The following is a 26,485-nucleotide window of genomic DNA, read 5'->3' as shown; positions in this document are numbered from 1 at the left end:
CTCACAGGGTTATGTGTGAATTAGAAATAAAATGTGAAAAGCCCTCGCTCGGTGTGTGAGACATAGCCCGGGGTTGGAGGGGGCGGGGAAAGAGCTCCACACACAGGAATAAGGCTTGCAGGTTTTAATGTTTCATGATTTGTAACAGCAGTCTCAAGGAGATCCCCAGAGAATCTGTTCTGACTTTAGAAGCATTTCCTGTGGACAATGGAGGGCCCTGCCTCATCATACTCTGGCTTGCTGATCCACATCTGCTGGAAGGTGGAGAGAGAAGCCAGGATGGAGCCTCCGATCCAGACGGAGTACTTCCGCTCCGGGGGAGCAATAATCTGCAAAGAGCAAACGTGATGAATCACAATCAGTCCCCAAGGGAAGAGGAAGGTGGTCCCAGAATCATCTCATCAAACTGCCAGGCTGCCCCAGAAAAGGACTGACTCCATGGTAAAAGAAAGAAAGAAAGGAAGGAAGGAAGGAAGGAAGGAAGGAAGGAAGGAAGGAAGGAAGGAAGGAAGGAAGGAAGGAAGGAAGAAACAGGGTGAACCTTGTGGTTGATTGGATTATTGCTCAAATCTTCACTCCCACCCCTCCATAGGAAGATTGTACTCTTCCACCATGTGACTTCAGGCTTGGCTCTGTATTTGCTTTGGTCAGTGAAATATTAGCAGACATGACCCAAACAGGATCTTGAAATGTTCTTCAGGCATGCACAGGCATACTCTCTTGTGCCTCTGCCACCTTCATGAAAAAAACTTCCCCGAGGAGCTGCTGGCCCTTCAGCCCAAGTCCCATAATGAGTGAGAGATATGGACCTGACCTGAGCTGGCTGGACCTACAGAGCTGCCTAGCCAAGCCTGACCTAGGTCTGCTGACTCCAAATTGACCTGCAGATGCATGAGCAATAAATGCTAATGGTTATGTGCCCTGTGATTTCATAGTTGCTTGTTACTCAGCAATAGCTGACCAATACCAACATCTACAGGGGCAGTACTGTTCTGTTCTTTCCTGGAATTGAATGCATGAACAGCTTCCTCCATTTCTGAGTATGAGCCTATCTACTCAGACCCTTGAACTTCATCTGTCAACAGCCACTTGTACATGAGAAGTTCTTAAATTCATATACCTACATTGTTCATTCTTGTCACTGAGCTTAGCCTTTAGAAATTGGTTGTCCTAGCAAACAACTTTGAACTCCACTTAAAAGTAGATCTAGAAGGACTGCACTTCTTCAACTAATTTCTCAGAATCTGAAAGGTCTAAGAATTCAGTGCTAGACCAAAATAAAAATTAAATTGATTTTTTTTTGTCTCCTTAAAATCTCTCTACAGATTTCTTACGTTACAGAGATCATGGGATTGCAGAATAAGAATGGCCTTTAGAAGTTATCTTATTCAGGCAGACAAAAGTCACCCCATCACTCCTTGAGTAGATACCTCAAGGACTGGCAGAGCCACTAAAAAGGTAGCAGATTTTATTGCTGGGCAGTTCTGGTTGTGAGAAAACTCTGGGCTGTTTTGGGTTTGAGGTCCTCAATCTCAGCCCTACCCCCACCCACATCTCTTCTTCCATATCCTCGAGGCTTGCTACATCTCCCCCAATTCCTCTACACAAATCCTGCTGTCCAGTTTGTCTGGGATGTTCACACATGCACACACACCCCTGAGCACCTCTGCTCATCCTCTTTCCCCTGCCTGGAGTGCCCTTTCCCCTCCTCTTGCCTTATTTAAGTTTCCTTTCATTGATTATGTCCACTAATTAGATCCTAGGCCCCTTGAAGGCTGGCACATATTGTTAAACTCAGGGCAGTGGCTCACAAATGGGGATATGTGTCAAATCACTGGTGCTCGTTTATCACTGTAGGTGGTGGGACTACCTCAGACCTGATGAACTAGAATCTGGGGGTGAGGCTAGGTGAGGCCAGATGTGGGTCCTGGTAAAAAGCTCCATGTGGCAGGCCTCAGTAATGTGGCTGTCCCACTGGCTCCAGCTGAGAAGGGACCACAGGTTCTCACCTGTTTTCTGGTGTCCTACTTTGCCTCCCTGTGCTGAGCTCCATCTGCTAGGCAGGAGGAAGGCCCGGGCAGCCTTCCTTTGTGAAGAAGGTTCTTAGAATACTGACATAGAGCATATACTTCCTCAGATCAGGCCTACTCCCCAGAGACCAACATTACTGTGAGACTTTGTAACTTCCGACCTTTTTGTTATCTCTATTCTATTCCCAACTCCTTCTAAACCCATCAGCACCAAAGTTTCTAGAAGCCCTCAAAAAGGACTGTATTATTGATTGCTTGGGACCAGAGCGGGGAAAAGCAGTAAGACAAGTGGGCTTCCATCCTACCGAGGCCAACGAGGTGAGAAGCCCTGGTAAGAAGTAGTGTGGGGAGGGCTATGGCCAAGTTGGGACAACACACTACCCAGGAATCAAGGAATGTCCCCGTGAGTTCAAACCAGCAGCCTGCCCCATGGCCAAACTTTCTTTTTGAAACTTTCACCCTTCTTTGGGGTAACACCCAACTCCTTTTTAAAGTTTCTTCCCCTCTATTTCCCTCCTCTTTTATTTTTTATATCCCTCCTCTTGATTTCTTCCTCAACCAGCTCAATATTCTCTTCATTCCAAATTCTTTCACCCCCTTCTCATATGACATCATGTGATTATGTTTGAGAGCCCATGCTAAAAGTGTCTCCAACTCATCAGTGCCCAAGGAACATAATCCTCCGAGATGAAATTTGTCCCAGACCGGGATGATGCGGAACCCAGGAGGCCACTGAGCTGCAGGCCTGGCAACTGGACTCTGAGCATCTCCCAGGTAGACAGGTCACTGTACAGAGAACAGGATGGAAGGAATTGGGTGAAGACCCACCTTGATCTTCATGGTACTGGGAGCCAGGGCTGTAATCTCCTTCTGCATCCTGTCAGCAATGCCAGGGTACATGGTGGTACCCCCAGAGAGGACATTGTTGGCATATAAGTCCTTACGGATGTCGATGTCACACTTCATGATGGAATTGTAGGTTGTTTCATGAATTCCGGCAGACTCCATGCCTAGTGGAGATCATGGTTTCTAGTTAACATCCATCACTCACAAACACCCTCATTTTCAGCTCCTCAAGTGACCCCCTTCTGTGGTTGCAATTAATGGTAGTTCGGGTCCTTAACGATCTCCCAAATGCATTAAGATCAGACCCTCTAACTAGTCATCACCCTGCCTTTAGTTTCTCTCTGTTTGATGGATCTTTCACATTGTTGCCTGAGGTATATTTCTAAAGGAACACTTTTATTGCATCATCTTTTTTCACAGCTTTATTGAGATACTAGAGGCCCAGTGCACGAAATTCATGCACGGGGGGGGGGGGGGGGGGAGGATGGTCCCCTCAGCCTGGCCTACACCCTCTCCAATCTGGGACTCCTCGGGGAATGTATGATCGGGCCTAAACTGGCAGTCAGACATCCCTTTTGGGATCTGAGACCACTGGCTCCTAACTGCTCACCTGCCTGCCTGCCTGATCGCCCCTAACCACTCTGCCTGCCTGAACGCCCCTAACCACTCTCCCCTGCTGGCCTGATCACCCCTAACCACTCTGCCTACCTGCCTGATGGCCCCTAACTGCCTCTGCCTCGCCGCCCGCCCCCTCCCCGCCACCATGGCTTTGTCCAGAAGGATGTCCGGTCTATCTGGTTTAATTAGCATATTACCCTTTTATTAGTATAGATAATTCACTTGCCATTATATTTACCCTTTTTAAAGTGTACTATTTAGTAGTTTTTAGTATAATCACAGAGTTGTGCAACTATTGCCACAATGTAATTTTAGAACATTGTCAACACCCCCCAAAAGAAACCCCATACCCATTAGCAGACAGACACTCCCCATTTTCCCTTTTACCCTTCCCCAGCTCTAGGCAACCACTAATTTACTCTCTGTCTCTATAGTTTTCCCTATTCTGGGCATTTCATATAAATGGACTCATACACTATATGACCTTTTGTGTCTGGCTTGTTTCACTTAGCATGTTTTCAAGCTTCATCCATGTTACAGCTTGTGTCAGTACTTTATTCTCTTGTATATTCATTGTGTGCATATACCCATCATATCAGCTTTGATAGCCCTCCATTGCCTACAGATTGACATTTAGCTAACTTAGCCTGGCACAGGGATCTTCCTACATGCCAAACCAGCTCATGCCTACCTACCTGGCCTCCCACCTCTAGTCTTTTGTCCTTATGATATAATTTCACGTAGTAGATAGAAGAATCTTCCTAAAATACAAACCTGACCTCACTACATTGCTGCCTAAAAGCTTTCAGGAGATCTCCATTGTTGGTATGATTAGCCCCCACATTCTTAGTGTGGTCCAGCCATTCTCTCCATTTCCCCCTGTGTGAAAACATACAACAGGCATGCATACACACATGCGCACATGCACACACACACAGAATTCTTCCATCATGTCCCAAATAGAACATGACGTTTCACACCTCCATGCCTTTGCACATACCACAATCAGTATTGTATGTCATTCCCTTCCATCCCTGGATACCATAAAATGATAATCATTCTTCAGGGTTCTGTCCAAATATTCACCTTCTCTAAGAAGTCTTCCCTGGTTTCTCAGGCCTATAGCACTCTGTCCAGTTTGCTATTTACCACTACACTGTATATCAACATTTGCTTACAGGCCCACCTCTGCTTATATACTCCTCAGCAAAGAGTTGTCCTTGTATTATTCTTTTATTTAATCCTTGTTACAACCCTACTTAGTAGGTACTATCATTATTTCCACTTTACAGATAAGGTAACTGGAGTTTGAAGATGGTAACATGTACAAGGTGATAGGGCTTAAAGAGGCAGAGTCAGGGCTTAAAACCAGGTCTGCCCCAAGCCCATCCTGTTTACGACTATAAATTTCAACCTCATGACCTAACTGCTGAGCGGTCCAAGAAGTGTTTTGTTTCTTAGCCTCATTCTTAGTTTCATATTATATTCCCTCTCCTGCTTTTCCTTTATCTTGATTTCCGTACTCTTTTATTTAAAATTAGATTTTACCTAGCTGTATTGTTTATGTATTTTTGGCGCTTCCTGGAAAAATATGGGCTATGTATAAACAATAAACCAAGTGTGCGTAACTCCTGGTGTTTCTCTTTCCATCCCGCGCCCACCCCTCCACCCTGCCCTCCTGATTGGCAGGGACTGTGGGCAGCACCTCACCAATGAAGGAAGGCTGGAAGAGGGTCTCGGGGCAGCGGAAGCGCTCATTGCCAATGGTGATGACCTGCCCATCGGGCAGCTCATAGCTCTTCTCCAGGGAGGAGGAGGAGGCTGCCGTGGCCATCTCATTCTCAAAATCTAGGGCCACGTAGCACAGCTTCTCCTTGATGTCTCTCACGATTTCTCGCTCAGCTGGAAGTAGAAATAACAGAAAGTAGATACTCAGTTCTGTTAGTTTGGTTGTCCCGTTTTGATCTCTATGAGAACCTCCTTCTTACTTCTGCTTTGGATTCAGTCTTAGGATGAATGTTAATTTTTTTTATTCCTCTTCCTAAAGTGGGGGTTCAAAGTCTTGATTCCCAAGCAAAACATTGCATGGGCTTCTCCCCTTGCTGTCTTCACTCTGCCCTGAGAGCGCTGCAGGCCTTCCTGAGGGCCTTGCAGGACACACTTCTGGTCTAGATGTAGGCCTACACGTTGTGATCTTACAGAATTTAGGAAGGCCCCTACCTAAATACTCTCTTTCCCAGGGTGGCCACTGAGGCATGATACCGTCCCCTTAGATATTCAGACCTTGTTTGTTCCGGATGAACTATAAATGCCCCTAGTTAATGAAATGCATCCCCGGATCTTACTACCATTCAGCATTTACTGAAAACTAGCTCTGATCCTGGTGTGGACATGGGCAGAGGTAGCAGGTCCCTGGGAAGAAGGGATGCTGTGAAAGGGCACTTGAGGAGGGCTCAGCGAGTGCTGCTTAGCATAAGTAGGTCTAAGCCTTCTTTCCCTCCCCAGGGTGTACTGGTTGGGAACTTTCCTCTTAAATAAGGTTGCCTTGCCTATCTGGTCTTGCCCAGAGGCCCAGCCTCTGTCTAGAACCTTCCTGTCTACCCCAAGATAGTTTGAGGACACATAGCCACAAACTTCTCATCAGGCCTGGGAACCTCTGGTCCTCGATCAGATTTGGTTTTGAGCTGAGCTCAGAATCAGGAAAGGGGCTGGATACCTGTGGTCACAAAGGAATAGCCTCTCTCGGTGAGGATCTTCATGAGGTAGTCCGTGAGGTCGCGGCCCGCCAGGTCAAGGCGCATGATGGCGTGAGGCAGTGCGTAGCCCTCATAGATGGGGACATTGTGGGTGACGCCATCCCCTGAATCCAGGACGATACCTATGGACAGAGGGGATAGGACCTGTTAAAACTTTTCTTGTCTTTCATCAATCTCTTTCTGGGACCATTTGCCCATGATTCTCAACGACCATATTGTTCTTCAGTAGCTGAGAAAATTCACCCACCAGAAGAATAATCAATCATATTCTTGTGTGCACATCAATTTATTCTCCCAAATGAGACTATGGCCTATGGAAAGCAAGTAGAATGTCTCCTCTTCTTGTACTCCTTGAAACACTTTCACAACAACGCACACTTGTCAATTTGCATCTGGACTGTGTATTCTTTAAGTGAGACTGGGTAATTTGTACATCTTTCAGGCACCAAACTAACACATATGCACAAGCAATTACAATGTTAGATCTCATAGGAACTATAAAAACCATTTGAAAAAAATTAAAATTCCCTACTAATAAAATTTTTAGCAAACCATGAAGGGAAATAAGCTTTCTCGGCATAAGCTATTTCTCTTGATTCTACAGCCACATCATAATTGATGGGGAAACATTACAATGCTATTATTTTATTATTATTTACTATTGTCCTGGGTGCTTTAGCCATGGCAATAAGACACAAAACGGAAATAAGAGGTATTATTATCAAAAAGAAACAAAATTGTCATTATTTGAAAACGATGTGGTTGTATACTTAGAAGAGAATCAACTGAAAAATGATTAGAGCAAATAAGATGGTTTAGTACAGGCCAGAGGTAAAATAAATATCCAGGGACCAGTAGCTTACTCTTATTCAAGGATGTCCATCACAGCATATCTTATATTAAACAAGAAAAATTGGAGACAATGTAAAGGCCCAGCAATAGACAAATGGTAAAATAAGTAAATAGATAATGGAGCCATCATACAATGGCTTCCAGGTGGCCATTAGACATGATGCTTACGACAAAATCAAGTGCAAAGCACAGGGTACAAAACTGAATATACCCATACTTCCCTATTGTTGTCCTTATCACCTGAAGTGAAATTATCGTTTACTCTGTCTCTTCCCCGCTAGACTGTGAGCTCCATAACAGCTGGATCTGTCTTGTTTGTCAGTGGTGCAGTGTTTGCACATGGTTTGCACATGGTAGGCAGGATTGGAAAATATCTGATGCATGCATGCATGCATGAATGAATGAATGAATGAATGAATGAATGAACATCTCAATGAATACATGAATGAATATTAGTAAGGGAAAAAACCCCAACCCAAACAAACAAGGGAGCACAGAAAAGAATACACGAGGGAATGTTTGAATGATATTCAAGCTGTCAAGTCCCTATTTAAAACTTTTATTCTTAAGCCCCTCTGTTTCCCTGAGCACCTTTCTGCACCAAGGATACTTGCATATCCGCCATCACAGTTTTTGCTATTCCTGCTTCATGAGCAGAAACATCCCAGTATTGTTGGGAAGTGTGTACGAGCTCCCAGGCTGACTGCTGTGAGGGAATGGCCCTTGCTGGCTGTACTAGTCACGGTTGTTCACACAAACCCTTTCCATCCACACTGGGCATGCTTCCCTCCACATGGGCTTCCCTTCTGTTGGCCCAGAGCAAGGTTTCCCCTGAATGTTGGCTGTCCCTGTGATTCTTCTGAGCAGGAACCTCTTTCCCTTACCCCCTCTGAAGTCAGAAAGGGCGCGATTACAACAACAGGGTCACTCACCTGTTGTGCGGCCAGAGGCATAGAGGGAGAGCACGGCTTGAATGGCGACGTACATGGCAGGGACGTTGAAGGTTTCAAACATGATCTGAAAGGGCAATGCAGAATTAAAGACTGTCTGGCAGAAACCACAGCACCTCTTGGCCCCCAAAAAGGGTTTGGAATATATATATTTTTTTCTTTTTGGAATCTTATTAAGGGTAGGGAATATGCCTATTTACCCTACTCCCACCTCCCATAGGGCCTGGCATGGACCAGGCACATGGCAGGTTCTCAGAAAATTCTGTTGCACTGATGTGTGAATGGCAGAAAGGATCATGTTGCGCGTCCACGTCCCATTCTTGTGCCGGTGCTCAGGTCTGGCTGGCCTCTTACCTGGGTCATCTTCTCCCTGTTGGCCTTGGGATTTAGGGGTGCCTCCGTGAGCAGGGTGGGGTGCTCCTCAGGTGCTACCCGCAGCTCATTGTAGAAGGAGTGGTGCCAGATCTGTTTGGGACAAAAGTCAGATGAGTCCAGCAGACGCCCAGCGGGCTGGAAACCGCCAACGGACACGCTGTGCTGAGGGCGTATGGCTCAGTGTTCTCGGATCTGGAGAGAATGGTCAGCCCTGGGAGTTTCTGATTGAAATTTAGAGGTTGTATTCCTTCTCAACAGGGTCCCAGACAGGACTCAGATCTGGGGCCAATATACTTAGCATGTTGATTATGTCCGTCTGAACTCCTTTCTCTCCCCTGCTTTGTGCCCTGGGAGGGCCAGGCCCCCTACGTCTCTGTGTTCCTTGCTTTCTGGCTTCTGCCTATGTTTGGCTTCTAGAAGATACGAGCCAGAGGTTGGAGAGGGAAGGAGTGTGTTTCTCCCGGAGACAGTGGGGCCTTTCATGAGCACAGCTCCTGTCCAGTGGCCCCTCTTTCAGGCTCCAGCTCTCACGGAGTTTTACTGGCATTGCCCTCCCCGTGCACCTCCTACCGCCCTCACCCCCAGGATAGGGGAGTAAGAGCTCCCCTCGGTTGCTAGCACTTGGGTGCCTCAACATCCCTTTCTGGTTCCCTTTCTGTGCACATCTCTGTAAGCAGTCCTTCCTTAAATTAACTCTCAAGCCCCAACTGGGAGTATACTGTCTCCTGCTGGGAAACGGACAGATATGCTTGAACCTTCTCTGTATATTATGACCCGGCTGGCAGTGTAGAGCAGGGTTTCTCAACCTCAGCACTTTACTTGAGGTTGGACCCTCCTTGTTGCAGGGGCTGACCAGTGTTTAGGATGTTTGGCAGCATCCTTGGCACCCACCCACTAGATGCCAGGAGCATCTCTTTATCTTGTAACAGGCAAACATGTCTCCAGACATAGACAAAGGCCCCCTGGGAGGCAAATCGCTCAGTGGAGAACCACGGTTTTAAAGGAAGTTATTTCTTCTCTCTGCGTCTAGGTCCCTCTTCCGTGATCCAGGACCACAAAACAGGAGTTTTTTTATTTCTTAATTTCATTTTTAATTTCAGAGGCATTTGGCAAAGAGTGCCAGGGACCTAAGGCTTTGATTTCCTCAGAGATGGGGCACATGATCATTTGATTCCACTGTGCCCACATATTTACGAGCCACTGGCTTTGTGCCAGGACGATGCTAAATGTAAGGAGTGCAGATATGAACCAGACATGGCCCCTAGATTTTAGTTTCACGCGTGGAGAAAGACGGGCAAAAAAGACAAAATACAAAGACACCCACATTTTAAGTGAAGAATGAGGCAGAGGCAGTTTGGTGGGTTTGGGTGGGCCCTGAGGGCAAAGGAAGTCTGCAGAGGCGGAGAAGGGCGCCCCAGGCAGAGGAAATGGCACAAGCAGGGGCCCAAGTCTCACAAGTGGCACGAAGGAGACAGGAGACGGCAATCCGTCTGAATGAGGTGATGTCAGTATTTCTTCAAATGGGGTCCCCAGATGCCTTCTATCAGCATCACCTGGGATAACTGTTACAGGTGCAGGTTCCTAGGCATCGCTCAGTCCCACAACTCACAGTCTTTAAAGTACATTATTCAAAACATTCTGTAATGCAAACATCTGCACTTCACTTTTTTTTTTTTTGAGTTTTTATAATGTACTTTAAAAACAATGTTAAAATTAGAAAAAAAATTTAAGAGGAATAAAAATCTCCCATATTTCAACAAAAAATGACTTTTTTCTTCTTCTTAACCTTTCACCCTTATCAATTTTCAAATTTATCACTATCACCATTTACTTATTTCATGTACTTTTTGTTTTATGTATTATTATATTATTATTATTATACTTCCACATTCAGTTTTCCTAGAACTTTTCAGTTAATTCAACATAAATAATTTTCTTTTTCATAGTAAATATTTATTTTAATATATTGAACACTTATTTTAAGTGCTTATACAATATTTCATCATATACCATTATATATTTAATCATATTACTATTCATACAGTATCTTCCGTTTTTAACTATAAATAACCTTGTGATAGCTATGTTTGTACATATTACATTTTCTTTTTTCTATTTAGGTTGTTTTCCAAATAAAAGAACTCTAACTGTGGAATGACTAGGCTAAAGAGTATGGCAATTGGAAAACTTTTTTATTTTTACTACCAACAAAGAGGCTAAATTATAGAATAAGAAAGTGCGCATCTTACCCTAACCTGTATCCAGTGTTCTCGCTCTTAAAATATGAAATAATTTGATAGATAAAAATAATACCTAGTTTCACTTTGAAATTTTTTATTTGTTTCAAATGAGTTTAAACTTTTCCAGATTTGCAACTTTTTATAATTTTTATTTGGGAAATGATCTGTTCATATCCTTAGTCTATTTGCTTGGTGGACTTTGTCTCTTTAATCATCAGTTGACACTAGCTGTTTATATCAATCTTTCATTGCACTTGTGAATGTTTTTTGCAGTTAGTTGCTTACCTTTTAAATTTGGCTTTATTTTTGACATGCTAGAAGTATGAGTTTCAAGAAATCATATTTGTCATTCTTTTTTTCTATGACTTCTTACACCAGAAATTTGATACTCACACTTATTATATTGTATATTTTTTATCATTTGAGTTTTTACATTTAACTTTTATATTCAATGATGATACGTGTTTGGTGAAATAGAATGAAGTAAGGGCAATAAACAAAATACCTCACCTCTCAAATAAGTAATCAGTTGTCCCAGAATAATTTACTGAGTAATCCTTTTCTGGTATTGGAAGTTTCATTGATCATGCATTTTCTCTTTACCTTTGTGCTGGTACCAAATTGTTTTAATTTTTAGAACTCTATATTATACTTTAATATTTGGATATGGCAAGTCTCCTTTTATAGTTTTTCTTATTAATTTTGTTCTTACAAATTTTGCCTTATTTCTTTCTTCAAACATACTTTATGATTATCTTGCATAATTAAAAATTGTGCTTTCTTTTTAGTCAAACTGCTAGAAGCAGAGAGTAGAATAGTGGTTACTAGGAAGTTGGGGGCTAGGGGTAATGGGGAGATGTTGGTCAAGGGGAGCAAAGTCTCAGTTATGGAGACTAAACAAATCCTGGAGCTTAGTGTACAGCATGTTGACTATAGGTAACAGCACTGTGTTGTATACTTAAAAGTTGCCAAGAAAGTAAATCCAAGTGCTCTCACTACGAGAAAAAGACACCTATGTGAGGTGACAGGTGTGTTAATTGACTTGAATGTGATGACTGTTTTACAATGTGTATGTATATCACATCATCAAATTGTATACCTTAAATGTGTACAGTTTAAAATTTGTGAGATTTTTATTGGAATGGCAATGAGCCCATAAATTAATTTTAGAAGATTTGACAGCTTTACCTTATTCTGTTTTTTAAAATATTTTTTTTATTGATTCTAGATAGAGAGAAACATCCATTGGCTGCCTCCTGCACACACCCTACTGGGGATTGAGCCTGCAACCCGGGCATGTGCCCTGACCGGGAATCAAACCAGCAACCTTTTGGTGCACAGGACGATGCCCAACCAACTGAGTCACACAGGCTAGGGCCCATTTTTCTTTTAAGACACATACTATATTTTTAGTAGTTTATTTAAAGAGTTCATATTGTTGCCCTGGACAGTGTGGCTAAGTGATTAGAACATTGTCTCCGCTCCCACGCCCCGCCTCACACCAAAGGGTAGTGGGTTTGATTCCCGATGAAGGGCATGTACCTGGCTGTGAATTCACTCCCTGCTCGCCAGTCAGGGCTAGTGTGGGAATCAACCAATTGATGTGTCTCTCTCACATTGATGTTTCTCTCTCTCTCTCTCTCTCTCTCACCCCTCCTCCCTCCCACTCTCCCTGGGAAAGCAATGGGAAAAAACATCCTCTGGTGAGGATTAACAACAACAAAAAAGAGTTCATATTGTTACTACTATGAATAAAATGTTTTTGTCTGTTATGTTTTTGATTTATATATTGTTAGGTATAGACAAATAGTATGTGCCATTTATTGAGCATGAAGTATGTCCCCTACCTTGGGATTATACTAAGTATTCACCTAATTCAATCTCCCAAGCAGCCTAATGAAGAAAGTATTTTTATCTCCACAAATGAGGAAACTGAGCCTTAAGGGACGGATTTGCTCCCAGATCTCCCTGTCACTGGCTCGTGTCTTTGTTCTTAATGGTTCCACTGTGTGAAGCAAAAGCTATTGTATTTTATCTGTTTATCTCACATCCAGAGTGACTGAATCGAGGATTTGGAGAAATGTACAGTGAATTACAGATTTCAAATCAACCTTCTTTATTCCCAGTGGCAGTCTGCTCAATAAGCCCTCTATTACATTTCAAAAGGCAGTCAGTGCAAAACAAGAACTCTCAGACAACTGTCAGCAGAATTTATCAAAAGAATATTTAAAAGGTTCTATTAGCATTTTGCACACATGATTTTGTTATCACAGACTACATTCTAAAAAGTTCTCCTTCCCCACACTTTCTTACACACACAAAAGGCTTTGAAAACCCCCGAGAGAATCTTACCTACGATTTTCATTAGAGAATCATCATCATAATTTAGCATCAATGCACCTTTCTGAGGTCATGGCAGGAAATATTAAAAGGAGGCAGCGGTAGCATTTGAAGGAAGGAAGAAGCGCTGGGTTAGAGTGAAGGCTGTGCGAGGGATGAAGCTGGGAATTCGGCAGGACAAGGTAGGTCCTCAGATCCAGACAGGAAGTTAGGGACCTTCTCTTGGTTCATGAGGAGCTCCTGAAGATTCCTGAGGAGGTGAATGACAGGATATGACCTGTTTCTAGAAAGAGAAGCTGTGCGGCCATGTAGAGAATTAACTGGGTGAGACAGACACCCAATCAAAGGAACCAGTCAGGAAGCCATGGTAATAGTCCTGTGGGCAATGTCAGCATCCTTGGTTGGGTGTGGCCATGGGCATGGACAGGAAGGAAAGAAGGATGTGAGAAGCGTTTTAGAGGAAGAGTTGACAGGGCACAGAGGACTGTGAGATACGAGGGTCACAATGATGTATCATCATTAAAACGAGCATGTTAAAAGGGGAGTTCACCAAACCTTCTCCATGTCATCCCAGTTGGTGATGATGCCGTGCTCAATGGGGTATTTGAGAGTCAGGATCCCTCGCTTGCTCTGAGCCTCATCCCCCACGTAGCTGTCTTTCTGGCCCATTCCCACCATTACACCCTGCAACACAAAAGAGGATGGATGTGAACTGGCTGAGGGCTCCCCTCAGAGGGACTCAGTCATCAGAGGGTTTCTGAAGAAAGATGAAGGTAGGAAAAATGTCCTTCTTCTCCAGGAAACAGAACAGCAGGAGATACGGGTGAGGAAGACACCAGTGGATGAGGGAGATAAGGAGAGAAGGTGGAGGATTTCTTGTAAGCTTGTCTCTCTTTTTTTTCTCCTAAAACAATGTCATTTTCTGAGAGAGAGCAGAATTCCTCCACACAATTCCTCTCCTTACCTTACTACACACACACACACATACACACACACACACACACTTGTACTTGCCCTCCTCAAATACCCTACACCAGTGGTCGGCAAACTCATTAGTCAACAGAGCCAAATATCAACAGTACAATTATTGAAATTTCTTTTGAAAGCCAAATTTTTTTAACTTAAACTTCTTCTAACGCCACTTCTTCAAAATAGACTCGCCCAGACCGTGGTATTTTGTGCAAGAGCCACACTCAAGGGGCCAAAGAGCCGCATGTGGCTCGTGAGCCGCAGTTTGCCGACCACGGCCCTATGCTTACACTTTAAACATCCAAATCTTTGCTCCTGGTGTTCTCTCCACATGCTGAAATCCTCCTTAGCCTCAGTTATTCCTTTTTCTTTTATTTATTTTTTAAATATATTTTTATTGATTTTAGAGAGGAAGGGAGAGAAAGGGAGAGATAGAAACATCAATGATGAGAGAAAGCATTGATTCACTGCCTCCTGCACTCCCCATACTGGGGATCGAGCCTGCAGCCTGGCGTGTGCCTCGACCAGGAAAATGACCTCCTGGTTCAGAGGTCGATGCTCAACCACTGAGCCACGCTGGCCGGGCAGTTATCCCTTTTTGTAGAAAGTCTTCTCCTTCCCTTGTTCCTCCATTCATATTTTTAAAAATGTATTAAATTTAGAGAGAAAGGGGATGAGAGAGAGAGAGAGAGAGAGAGAGAGACATCAATTTGTTGTTCCACTTATTTATGCATTTTTTGGTTGATTCTTGTATGTGCCCTGCCGGGGATCGAACCCGCAACCTTGCCATGCTCAATGGGGTATTTGAGAGTCAGGATCAGACGACACTCTAACCAACAGAGCTACTGGCCAGGCCTCTATTTAGATTTAATTTCTCCCTCTCCTGATGAAATATTTTGCCTCTATTTCAGCCAATGATCTCAAATTAGTTGTGGATGTATCTTCATGGAGTATACATTTCTTTTTCTTTTTCCAGTTTTTTTTTTAATTTCAAGAAAAATGATTTTAAATGAGTATACATTACTTAAAGGCAAGGAGTTTGTTTAATTGCATATATATTTTTAAAGGTTTCTTCCAAATTTAGCAACCCCAAAGACTTAAGCCAGACATAATATCATCATTGTATGCCCGACAGACGTTTTTGGTTCTGCATATTTCTGTTTACAGGGTCCTGCTCTATTAGTTAACCATAAGAGAGAATCCCACCCTCAATACACATACACGTACCCTCTCTCACACACACTCATCCTCTCTCAGTCACACACACACACACACACACACACACACACACACACACACACAGTCTCAGCATAGTCTCCACAATGCAGTGCTCACTCCTAATGTCTCAAAGCCTTGTGTCCAGACGAGCACACACCTGGTGGCGAGGGCGGCCCACGATGGAAGGGAAAACGGCTCGGGGGGCGTCATCTCCTGCGAAGCCAGCCTTGCACAGGCCAGAGCCGTTGTCACACACAAGTGCAGTGGTCTCCTCTTCACACATGGTGAGTGTGGTCAACTGAACCGGGGGCTGGAGCACCTTTGGGGTTGAGGGAGAAGAGAACTAGTCAACTGATGGTCAACAATATGTTGGAGACGGTCTTCTTGACTTTGAGGCCTGAGCCCACCTGCAGCCAGGGCCCAGTTCCAGGAGCCACCGTGTGGACCTGGCCTCCCAGTCCCTGGCAATTGGGCCCCTTCCCTCTCCCCTGCTGACATGGGCTGAATTGTGTATCCCAAGTTCATATGTTGAAGTCCTAACCTCCAGTCAGAGTGTGAGTGTGTGGGGGGATAGGGCCTTTAAAGGGGTAATTAAGGTAAAATGAGGTCATTAATCCAATATGACTGGTGTCCAATATAACTACCCCAATAGGATGGGTGTGTTTATAAGAAGAGGACATTGGGACAGAGACATGCAGAGGGGAGACTGTGAAGAGGCACGAGAGGGCAGCCATCTCCAAGCCAAGGAGAGAGGCCTCAAAAGAAACCAATCCTGCCATCACCTTGATCTCGGACTTCTAACCTTGAGAACCGTGAAAAAATAAATTTGTTGTGTAAGCCACCCAGTCAGTGATAGTTTGTTATGGCAGTTCTAGCAAACGCATCTACCTGCCTCTTAAAAGCTCCAAATGGCTACAAAGCTTTAATTCAATGGAGAGAATCTTAAAAGACTTGAAGGTTAGGAAAGGATGGTTAACCTATATAATAAAAGGTTAATATGCAAATAGACCAAATGGTGGAACAACCAGAACAACCAAACAACTGGCCGCTATAACATGCGCTGACCACCAGGGGGCGTGTGCGGAACATGGTGGGCGTTGGCCATGGTGGGATGGTGGAGCAGGTGAGCAGGGGTGCCAGACCAAGGCAGGGCACCGGTCGTTGTCATCGGGGGTTGGGGGGTGGGGGGATGGGGGGAGCCTCTGGTGGTTTTGGAAAATTCTTTGCTCCTGCATGCCATGGTCCCTCCTGGTGCTGGCACCAGCCCCAATCGCTCCGTGCCGTCAGTGGGTGTGAGCAGGGCTGGTGCCATCAGCGTGTGGGAGCAGCAGTGGCAGGAGCGGGGCTGCCAGCAGACAGGGGACTGGGGGCTGCTGCGGGAGGGGCCAGGCAGGGGCGTAGAGGATGGGCCGAGACCCCGCCCTGTGCCTGCTGCAGACTCGTGGCCCACAGTTCCTTTCAAGGTGCACGAATTCGTGCACTGGGCCCCTAGTGTGTGTGTGTGTGTGTGTGTGTGTGTGTGTATTACAAATCAGTAAGAAATAAGTAAACGGCTCAAAAGAAAAACAAAGACGATTAAAGGATAATTGACAGAGAAGGTAATGCAAACACCCAACAACTGCATGAAAAGATGCACAGCCTCACTAGTCATCAGGGACGTGCAATTGAAACAAGACGCATCAGAGTGTGAAGGTTCAAAGTTCTATAACAGATGTTGGCAAAGGTATGGGGAAACTGGCATCTTTATCTAGAGAAACACACGAGTTGGAACCACCCAAAAGTCCAAAGTATGGGATACTGTGCTGAAGTTCAAAGAGGATCCAGGCCTGTCTTTATGGGCTCACGTGGCTAGATTTCTAAACCATTCTACTGAGTGAACAAAGCAAGTTGCCGAATAGAATGTACAGCATGAAACCATTTGTGCAGGTTATTTTTTAAAACAAGCCGTGAAAACAATATGGTGCATTTTCCATAAGTTTCTATTTGTGGATATAAACACAGCAAAAAGTTCTGGAAAAAGGAGTCTAAGACTGATCACGGTGATTACCTCTGGAGGTGGGAAGGGGCTGGGAGAGGAGGTGCCAGCTGTAATGTTTTACATTTTTACAAGGAGACTGTACTCATGAATAGTTTATAATTAAAATCAACATAACATATCGTTAAGGGAGAAAGATGCAGCAGGTATAGGGGAAACGTACAATCCTCAGGGTAGAAGCACCTGAGTGGGGAGGGAAAGCAAGAGGTTCCTGATGAGACTCACTGCCCCTCTGCTGCTTCCGATGGAGAAAACAGAGGAGTCCTCCTCCCATGCCGAGACCGAGACTGGGACGGCTGCACATTGAGGAGGGAATTCATTTTCCCCACATCTGTTGCGGGTGTTCTTTTCTCGGGGGAGGTTGAAAGACAACATCTGGTCAATTCCTGGCCTCCGTGATAAAGGAGAAGCAAGACACGCAAGAGGCAGAGAACCCATTGCCTTCGAGCCTGGGAAGCCCTGGGTGGGGCGGCGTGGCTGGACGTGGGGAGGCCCTAGCTGAGGGGTTAGGAAGGCCAGCTTTCAGGAGTCCAGAGAAAAGAGGCTCGAGGCGTGGAGAGAGGAGGTGGCGGTGGAGGAAGCCCCAGCTGAGCTTCATTCAGGATGTGGGACCACAGGAGGGGAAGAAGATGGGTGCTGCGGAAGCCTTGGCCCATCAATGGCCTTATGCTGAAGAGGGACAGAGAAGTCGATGACCAAGGCAAAGAGGAGACAGAGCCACAGGCCTGTGAACATGAGGTCAGAAAGGCCACGTCGAGACTGAGCAGAAGCTTATTAACAGAACTAGAGGCCCGATGCACAAAATTCATGCAAGCGTAGGCCTTCCTTCCCCCAGCTGCCGGCATCGGCTTCCCTCTGGCACCCGGGACCCGGGCTTCCCTCACAGCCCCGGCTTCATTCGGAAGGTTGTTCGGAAGGACATCTGGTCTAATTAGCATATTATGCTTTTATTATTATTATTATAGATGTTAAGGCTGACAGGAAGCCCCTTCCCATTATGTTTGAAGCACGGAGCACACGAGGACAGCGGCCTGCTGTGACTTGCTGAGTCCAGCTCTGTTTCTGTCTTGTTGATCCTCATGACCTCCCATGACCTCCCATGACCTCCCATGACCTCCCATGACCTCCCATGACCATGGAGATCAAGTCCAGCTCCCCCACTTGTCCCACAAAGCCCATGGGGGTCTGGCCCCTGCCTGCGTCTCCAGGCTCACCTTCCCTCCTGTGCCCCCTCAGCCTCCTCCTCACGTGGGCCACGTGGAGTTTCTTTCCATTCTCTGAACTGTGTCGCTTCCTCTCTCTTCTGAACCTTTAGGCCCAGGGTCTGGAAGATCCTTCTCCCCACCTGTTTGCTACGCCTGTCACCTGTCAGGCCTCTGTGTTGACACAGCATTTTCATGAGGCCTCTCTGGCCACTGGTCTTGGCTAGTGGCCCCTCTTCTTTTCCCCCCAGCACCTAGAACCTGCCCGAGCAATGATCAACGCTGCATATCCGGGCTCACGCGAGCTCGGTGAAGGCAGCAGCCAGGTCTGCCTTATTCCCCGGTGGTTCTTCAGCACGCCCGGCAAAAGGCCGTCACAGAGTGGGCTCCTAAATGTTTGTTATCCAAATGAATGAGTCAATGAGCCAATGACTGTCAAGGAGAAAGGTTTTCAGAACAACAAAGTGGGACAAACGTGGGTAAGAGGAAATTGAGGTCTGAGGTGAAGTGGAGGTTAGCGCCTAGCTGCTCAGAGCAGTGCTGTCTCTGGATCCGAGCCATGCTGGGCTGCAGAGAAGACCTGCCAGCCGCCTACCATGTTAGAAGAGTGGAGAAGTGAAGGGATGCTAGACCGGAAGTGGGCAAAAAAGTGTTCAATGTTCAAAAGGAAACGAAGGCAGAGCTCTACAACCTCAGATACTCTTGACATGTGAGTCAGGTTTCCAGAGGCACTATTCAAGAAAGCATTATTTTTGTTGTTGTTAATCCTCACCCGAGGAAATTTTCCCATTGATTTTTAGAGAGACTGGAAGGGAGGAAGGGAGGGAGGGAGGGAGGGAGGGAGGGAGGGAGGGAGTGAAAGGGAGGGAGGGAGGGAGGGAGGGAGGGAGAGAGAGAGAGAGAGAGAGAGAGAGAGAGAGAAACATTGATGTGAGAGAGACACATCGATTGGTTGCCTCCCACTCGTGCCAAGATAAGGACCAGGGATCGACCCTGCAACCCAGGTACATGCCCTTGAGCAGGAATCGAACCTGAAACCCTTTCGTGCACCGGCCGACGCTCTAACCACTGAGAACACCAGCCAAGGCAAGAAAGCATTTTTAAAGAAGCCGTGACTTCTTACATTTGGTCATCGTTTACCAAGAGCAAATGTCAGTGTAACAGCCCGCCCTGTTCTCTCAGGACCACGGTGCAGGGGAAGGTGGGAGACACGGAGCCTAATTAACGTGATCTGGGCATCTGACAAGGTCTCCTGTGACATCCTGTTGATAAAAACAAGTGGGCTGAACAATAAATCTAGTGGGCATAGTTGTGGTTGCCTGAATTGGTTACTGAAAAGGGTTAATTGATGGATCAACTCAGCTTGGAGACAGTGATTTGCCTCAGACTCTTTTTTTTTTTTAATCCTCACCTGAAAGGGGAAAGGAGCGAGAAAGAGAGAGAGGAACATTGGTGTGAGAGAGAACATTGATCAGTTGCCTCCTGAATGGGCCCCAATCAGGAATTGAACCCACAACCTAAGGATGTGCCCTGACCGGAAATCGAACCCGAAACCTTTCCGTATATACGGAATGATGCTCCACCCAACTGAGCCTCAGGCTCTACTCTTGTTCTTTTTCTCATGTGCCATTTTAATAAATGAGTTGGATGAAAATATAGAGCACATGCTGATCAAACTCCCAGATAAAACAGACTGGGGAGAGAGCGGTGTTAAATATGCTGGACGGACGAACCAAATCCAAAGCAGATCTCAGAAAGCAGAGAAAACAAGCTGAACCCAATCGGATTCCATTTAATAGGATAAACATGGGGTCCTGCCTGTGCGTCTAAGTAACCAAACTGGGAACGCTCTTGCTCAGCATCTGTGAGGGGGGCCCGGGGTCTCGCGACGGTCCGCAGTGTGCTGTGGCCAAGGTAAAAGCTGACCCCGCCTCTGGCTGGGGTGCTGTGGCCAGCGCTTGGGGTCACCCTTATTGGAAAAAGTGTGGGGCAGTGGGCTTGCATTCACTGCTGACGTGTCGAACTGCACTACTTTTTGGAAGGTGAATTTGAAAAATGCTATTTAAAAGCCTTAAAATGAATATATATCTTTTGTGTATAATGTCCGGGGGGGGGGGGGGGGGCAAAAGTAGGTTTACAGTTGTGAGTATGGGAGACACAGTGTATTCTCGCATTATTATTCATTAATTATTGTAATATTTTCCATGTGAACTACTGTGTATATCTTTTGATATAAAAATGCATGTGTCTTTGACTCCAGAAAGGCACTTCTAGGGATTTACCCCTGGGAAACACTCATGGGTAAGTGGAAAGATTTGGCCAAGAGCCAGCTCATCACAGCTTTGGTTAGAATAACCAAAATGAGAAACAACTTCAATGTTGAAAAAAGTTACTGAATAAGAAATCAGTTGGTGTGTAAGCTAATTGCCAGGAACCTCACGTAATGGAAAGAGCAGGCAGGATGTTGGATGCAATGGGAAAGGCCCAGCTGCTTGGTCAGGTGAAACATGGCAGTCTATTCCCAGTTTCCATTTTTGGTTAATGCATTTAAAAAAAATATTTTTTTAACGGGTCCCTTCAAATCTATTATCTATTGAGTCCTCACCAAGGCCCTGAGGGAAGGTATTTTCATGTCGATTTCACAGATATGGAAACTAAGTCTCTGAGAAGGGAAAGAAAGTAGCCTGATGCCTCCTGGCCGGGAAGAGGCATGGCGGGCATCCACCCCAGGCAGTTCCCAAAGCCTGGACTTGCCCCTCTCTCACCACCTTCATGAAGCGCTCAGAACGTCTCCATGTTTGGTGTTTTCCCTTCTGCCTCTCGTCTCTCCAGCACTGTTGGCAGCAAAAGCCCTAAAACAAAAGGGCCTGTGTTCTTGTCGCTGAGGCTCTGGGCCCCTCCTATGCCAGGGTTATGTCTGCGTTTATGGTTCGAGCCCCGGCACTTGCCTCGGTGTTTAGCACACAGTAGGTGCTCAATTAACGTCCGATGACAAATGTTGGATGACAACCCCCACCTGACAGGCCCCCTCCCAGACCTGGTCTGCGCTGCCCCTGGTATCCGCAGGTCCCCACAGTCCAGTATCGTGAGAGTTTGGTCACGGGGGCCTGACTGAGGACCATGCGGGGACGGCGTTCTCTTCACAAGTGGTCCAGCGAGCAGCTATGTCTCCGTGTTCTCTCAGGGGTCCACCCTGAGGGGAAAACAACCTTGAAAGCCAGCAGGTGGCCAAGAGGCAAAGCCACAGCTCCGTGACTGTCTAGGGTCCCCTCAGCATTTCTCTTCTCTCTCTCTCTCTCTCTCTCTCTCTCTCTCTCTCTCTCTCTCTCTCTGTCATGATTTATAGCTCAAACCTGTCTGGCTTTTCAGCGAACCCTTTTCTCTCCCCCTGAGTTGCCCACACACAGAAAGAGAGGATTGGGCTTTGTTTTCCAGCAGCCGAGACAAGCCACCAAGCAGCTTCAAGCTGTCAGCAGCGCCGGCCTTCTGCAGCACTTCGGGTGGGTTTAAATCTGCTTTCTTGAAGGCGCGCCCAAATAAAAAGCGGGGGAGGCGAGGGCGGGTCAGGGCTGCAGGCCTGGAGTGGGCCTCCCCGGGGGGGCCCCACGCTGCCCTGGGAAGAAGGGTTTTCCACGGAGCCAGACTCCCCTGGAATGTCTCTGCCGGGAGAAATCCTACACCCTCCCCAGCTGCTTGCTGGTAACGTGTGGCTGGACGGGAGCATGTCAGAGGGACCAGAGCCAAGGGCCCTGTGGTTTCCCGGGGTCACAGCCGCTCTGCGCCCGCAGAGAGCTGAGGGAAGTGTTCTGGCTTCGTCAGCACGTCCTACATCTGGGCTTCATTGAGGACTTCACGAAACCAGAAACACAGCGCCCCGCTCCTTTCCAAAAGCCAAACACTTGAATGTAAAGAATTTGCTCACACACTCATCTCCTTGCGCCCCAAGCCCTGTCCAAGCAAATATGAAGACAGAGGCATGACCCCCCTCCCGGCCGCTGGAAAGGTCTGGCCTGAGTTCCCTGCACCTTTCCTTCCTTGGCCCTTGTCCTCCCGCCCGCACCCCCTCCCCACGGCCCAGTCCCAGGTCTCCTTCTCTGGCCTTCAGTTCCCTCAGCTATGAACTGGCAACCTTAACGTCTATCTCCCAAGGTGATGGAGCAACTAAAATCATGGAAATGAAAGTGATTTCTAAATTGTAAATCAGGATCAGCAAATTAAGGCCTGTTCGTATCTGGCCCACAGGCTAAGAATGGTTTTGACATTTTATTTTTTTTTTAAATATAATTTTAGTCCTAACAGGTTTGGCTCAGTGGATAGAGCATCGGCCTGCGGACTGAAGGGTCCCAGGTTCGATTCCGGTCAAGGGCCTGTACCTTGGTTGCGGGCACATCCCCAGTAGGAGGTGGGCAGGAGGCAGCTGATCAATGTTTCTCTCTCATCGATGTTTCTAACTCTCTATCCCTCTCCCTTCCTCTCTGTAAAAACAATCAATAAAATTATATATATATATAATTTTATTGATTTCAGAAAGGAAGGGAGATGAAGAGAGAGATAGAAACATCGATGATGAGAGTCATTGATTGGCTGCCTCCTGCACGCCCCCTGCTAGGGATCAAACAAGTGCCCTGACCGGGAATCGAACCATGACCTCCTGGTTCATAGGTCAGTGCTCAACCACTGAGCCGCCAGTAGGGCAGTTTTAACATTTTAAAATGGTTGCCAAAAAGCCAAAGAGAATTGTTCTAGGAAATTCAGATTTCAGTGCCTGTAAGTCAAGTTTTATTGGAACAGAGCCACGCCCATGTTTGCTCACTTACTGCCTATGGCTGCTATTGCTACAGGGGCAGAGTTGAGTAGTTGCTACAAAAGACTTTTAGGCTCACAAAGCCTAACATATTTACTACCTCACCCTCTACAGGAAAAGTTTGCTCATCCCTGTTTAAAGGAAGGCTGCTAAAATCATTCTTATCTCTCCTACTCTTCTCCATCAGCACTGGCTCCCTGGATGAAGTCTGTAGAATATTGGAAGGAGTTGAATGATCTACGTCACAAATCAATGATTATCGAAAATTGAATTTACACCAGTTTCCAAAGACGTTTTAGAAATTAGCGGCAAGTTTACATCCTTAAAGGAAGGTCTCTGAGAATTTTTCCTTCCGTGAAAAATTCTAGCAGCACCTTTAATTAAGTGCAGGGTCTCTGGACTTGGTTGGTATGTGTTAATTCCATTTAAAACAACTCCTGGTTAGTGATATTTCTGACCCTCAGATTCTGTGGTTTGGACCTGCTCTGCAGGCTTTTACCTGGGCCTCTCCTTCACTCTCCCGACTCAGTCTGGACCCCTCTCCTGGGCTCCAGATGCACAGAGCCAGCTGCCTGTGGGCATCTACACCCCATGCCCTCCCCAGGCACCTCAATTCTACCTCCAGGACTGCTCTCTAAACTGGAATTGTCCCTCAGTGAATTGCACCACCCACCCTGGAGTCTATGCCTTACACCCCGACTCCCCCCGACTCCCTCCCAACCAATCCCCAGGATGTCTTAATCCTATCTCCATGTACCCTGCACCACCAGCCCCGGACACTTTACAAGGCAGTAGCACCCGTGCCCTGTTCCAGCTCACTCTCCTCACAGCTGCCAGAGCAGCCCTTTCAAAGGGCAGATCTCTCTCTGTCACCCTTCTCTAGTCCCCCTTTGCCCAATCCTTTAGTGTAATATAGAAAACCCTGATAATCCAGCCCTGCCCACCCCTCTGACCTTAGCTCTCCCTGCTTTCTGCCTTGAAGTCCAAATTCAGTAGAGTTGAGCCACTTAAAGAATCCCAAAGAACATGCTTCCTCTCTACCAGGACTATCCCAACTCCAGGAACTAGCTCAGGTACCCCTCCTCCAGGAAGTCTTCCCTGATAACTCCTGGGCTGAGTCCTCAAGGGAAGGAGGAAAGAAATCGTGCCTCAAGGTTAGGATGTCATGCTGCCCACATGGGTTTCCCAGGCCTGGCATGTCGAATCTCTCTGCTCATTAGTTTCTCCAGCACCCATTCATCTCTGTTATAGGGTGGGGAGCTCTCTTTTCAGCCCAGGGGATAACTCCAAACCTAAACCCATTCAAACAATGAAAGCAAGCCCTTAGACTCGCAACCCACAGGTTGAGAACCGCTGCTGTAGAGCCTAAGACCATCGGAAAACACAGATATTTACATTACGATTCATTAACAGTAGCAAAATTACAGTTATGAAGTAGCAACGAAAATAATTTTATGGTTGGGGGTCACCACAACATGAGGAACTGTATTAAAGGGTCGCAGCGTTAGAAAGGTTGAGAATCACTGCCTTAGAGCCTCCCTATGCAAAGCGCAGTCCAAACCTACAACTCAGCATCACCTGGGAGCTTATTAGGAATGCAAATTAGTGGGCCCTGCCCGAGCCTCCTGAATCAGAAACTGGGGTGAAGTGCAGTCTGTATTTTACTACGCCCTCCAGGTGATTTTTAAAGTTTGAGCAGTCCGGGTCAGGCCCTGATAGCACTGAGCTGAGCACTTGATACTTGTATTGTCTCATTTAATCCTCACAACAGCACTGCCACGTAGGTAGGATTGCTATTGCTCCCATTCTACAGGACAGCACATTGAGGTCATCCAGTCACTTTGGTAGCCCGCCGCCTGCATCCAAGGCCTGCACCACTACACCTTCTGCCTCAGCCATAAAGAGACTCTGAACACAAAGTGGAAAATTACCGGAGTAAAATTAACGATTGCCCGTTGGCCCTCCCCACACAGGGGATGCTCCAGAACTGCACCCTGCCCTACCTTCAGTCCTGCTGTGCGTCCTGGGTTCCTTACCCCAGAGCCCTTCCCCTTGGCCCCTCGGGCTCGTTTTCCTCTTAATTACTTGCACACGTGTATGTTCGTGTGCGTGGTGGTGGATAACGGCATTGGCAGGTGGTTTCACAGCTGGGTGTGTCTTTGGGACAAGTCGCTCAACTTCCCTAGGCCTCAGTGTCCTTACCAGAGAATGAATTAGAAGGCTCCTACGTTCCTCCCGGCCCTAAAACTGCTCGATGCCATGGAGCACTGGTTCCTACCCCACCCCTGACTTCCCACCGCCCCCAGGGACCCTACAGCCTTCAGGGAGGGAGAAAAGGTTCTGTTCACCTCAGCCAAGCCCAAGTCAGAGGGTAGTGAGACCCACAGAGGACTAGAGTAAATACGTTCTTATTCCCAACACAGACATCTCACAGACACTGGGGCCATCATTAGCTTTGACTTCAATACCCTGAGAAGAAGCAGGTTTTCTGAACAGCATCTGCTCGCCTAAGACCGTCTCCCAGCCATCCGGAGCTGTGACGAAGGACAGGAGAGTGTAGACCTGCGCTGCCCCTGGCCAGCAGGATGAGTAGAGACCGCGGATGTTGTGTCCCACCCATCGCCCTGTTACGAGGACAGGGAGCACCCGTCCAGACTGGAAAAGCCCTGCCCCAGGAGGTCCCAGGGCCAGACGCAGGCAGCAGCGCGCTCACTCCACTCGCCGGCCCACGGAGGGCCTTGACGCGTGTGACCGGGGCCAGCGTCATGGACGCCAGGCCAATCTGGAGGCTCCGCCTGCACCCAGGGGGCCAGGCAGCCCCAGGAGGCAGAGCCTGCGACGCGGCACAGTACTCACCGAACGTAGGAGAGGTCGTCTCCCGATGACTGAGGGCTGGTGTGTCTTTGGCACAAACACCAGAGCAATATAAAACCCCAGAGGCGGATCTTCTTTAAACAGAGTCCCTAAAAAGGCCAGCTGACGGTGTGTTAGCAATATTACCATATAAGGTGGTTTTTTCAATAAACCGGCCTTGGGGAGGTGGGGACCGGGGGTTGGGGAGAGTGAATTATCATTTGAAAAATGTATGCAAAAGGACTTGAGCGGCAACATCCCTGGTGCTGGTGGATTTGTTCCTTTTATGCTGCACTCACATAAACAGAACTCACACCAGGCCTTATAAGCTGCCCAGAGTGAGGCCAGATGCAGCCCAGCTCCTGGAGGGAGAACCATACCAAGAATGGCAGTGGGC

General features: G+C 46.8%; 1 protein-coding gene across 2 annotated transcripts; it reads right to left on the bottom strand.

Moving 5' to 3' along the window:
- Nucleotides 1-109: 109 nt before the first annotated feature.
- Nucleotides 110-26,243, bottom strand: ACTG2 (actin gamma 2, smooth muscle). 2 transcript variants are annotated; one of them, XM_079792035.1, is made up of 9 exons: nt 26,092-26,243; nt 15,352-15,513; nt 13,563-13,691; nt 8,407-8,517; nt 8,035-8,119; nt 6,211-6,372; nt 5,205-5,396; nt 2,859-3,040; nt 110-329 (listed from the first exon to the last, which is right to left on the bottom strand). In XM_079792035.1, the coding sequence occupies exons 1-9, from the start codon at nt 26,236-26,238 to the stop codon at nt 186-188; spliced, it is 1,314 nt and encodes a 437-aa protein (XP_079648161.1). In that variant the 5' UTR covers nt 26,239-26,243; the 3' UTR covers nt 110-185. The 2 variants fall into 2 exon arrangements, with proteins under 2 accessions (XP_079648161.1, XP_079648162.1); XM_079792036.1 differs by lacking the exon at nt 26,092-26,243 and having other exon boundaries at nt 15,312-15,419.
- Between the last annotated feature and the right edge of the window lie 242 nt (nt 26,244-26,485).

This window comes from Cnephaeus nilssonii, assembly GCF_951640355.1.
Source record: "Cnephaeus nilssonii genome assembly, chromosome: 15".
In the NCBI taxonomy this organism is placed as follows: domain Eukaryota; kingdom Metazoa; phylum Chordata; class Mammalia; order Chiroptera; family Vespertilionidae; genus Cnephaeus; species Cnephaeus nilssonii.
The sequence above is the reverse complement of the archived record's forward strand: the minus strand, read 5'-3'. Positions and strand labels throughout refer to the sequence as shown.

Excerpts from the sequence above, each read along its gene's own strand:
- ACTG2 (XM_079792035.1), bottom strand. The coding sequence starts at position 26,238 with ATGGTAATATTGCTAACACACCGTCAGCTGGCCTTTTTAGGGACTCTG. Across the intron at positions 13,692-15,351 it reads TGGGCCGCCCTCGCCACCAG|GGTGTAATGGTGGGAATGGG; the intron begins GTGTGTGCTCGT and ends TTTGTGTTGCAG. Across the intron at positions 6,373-8,034 it reads TGCCTCTGGCCGCACAACAG|GTATCGTCCTGGATTCAGGG; the intron begins GTGAGTGACCCT and ends CTCTGTCCATAG.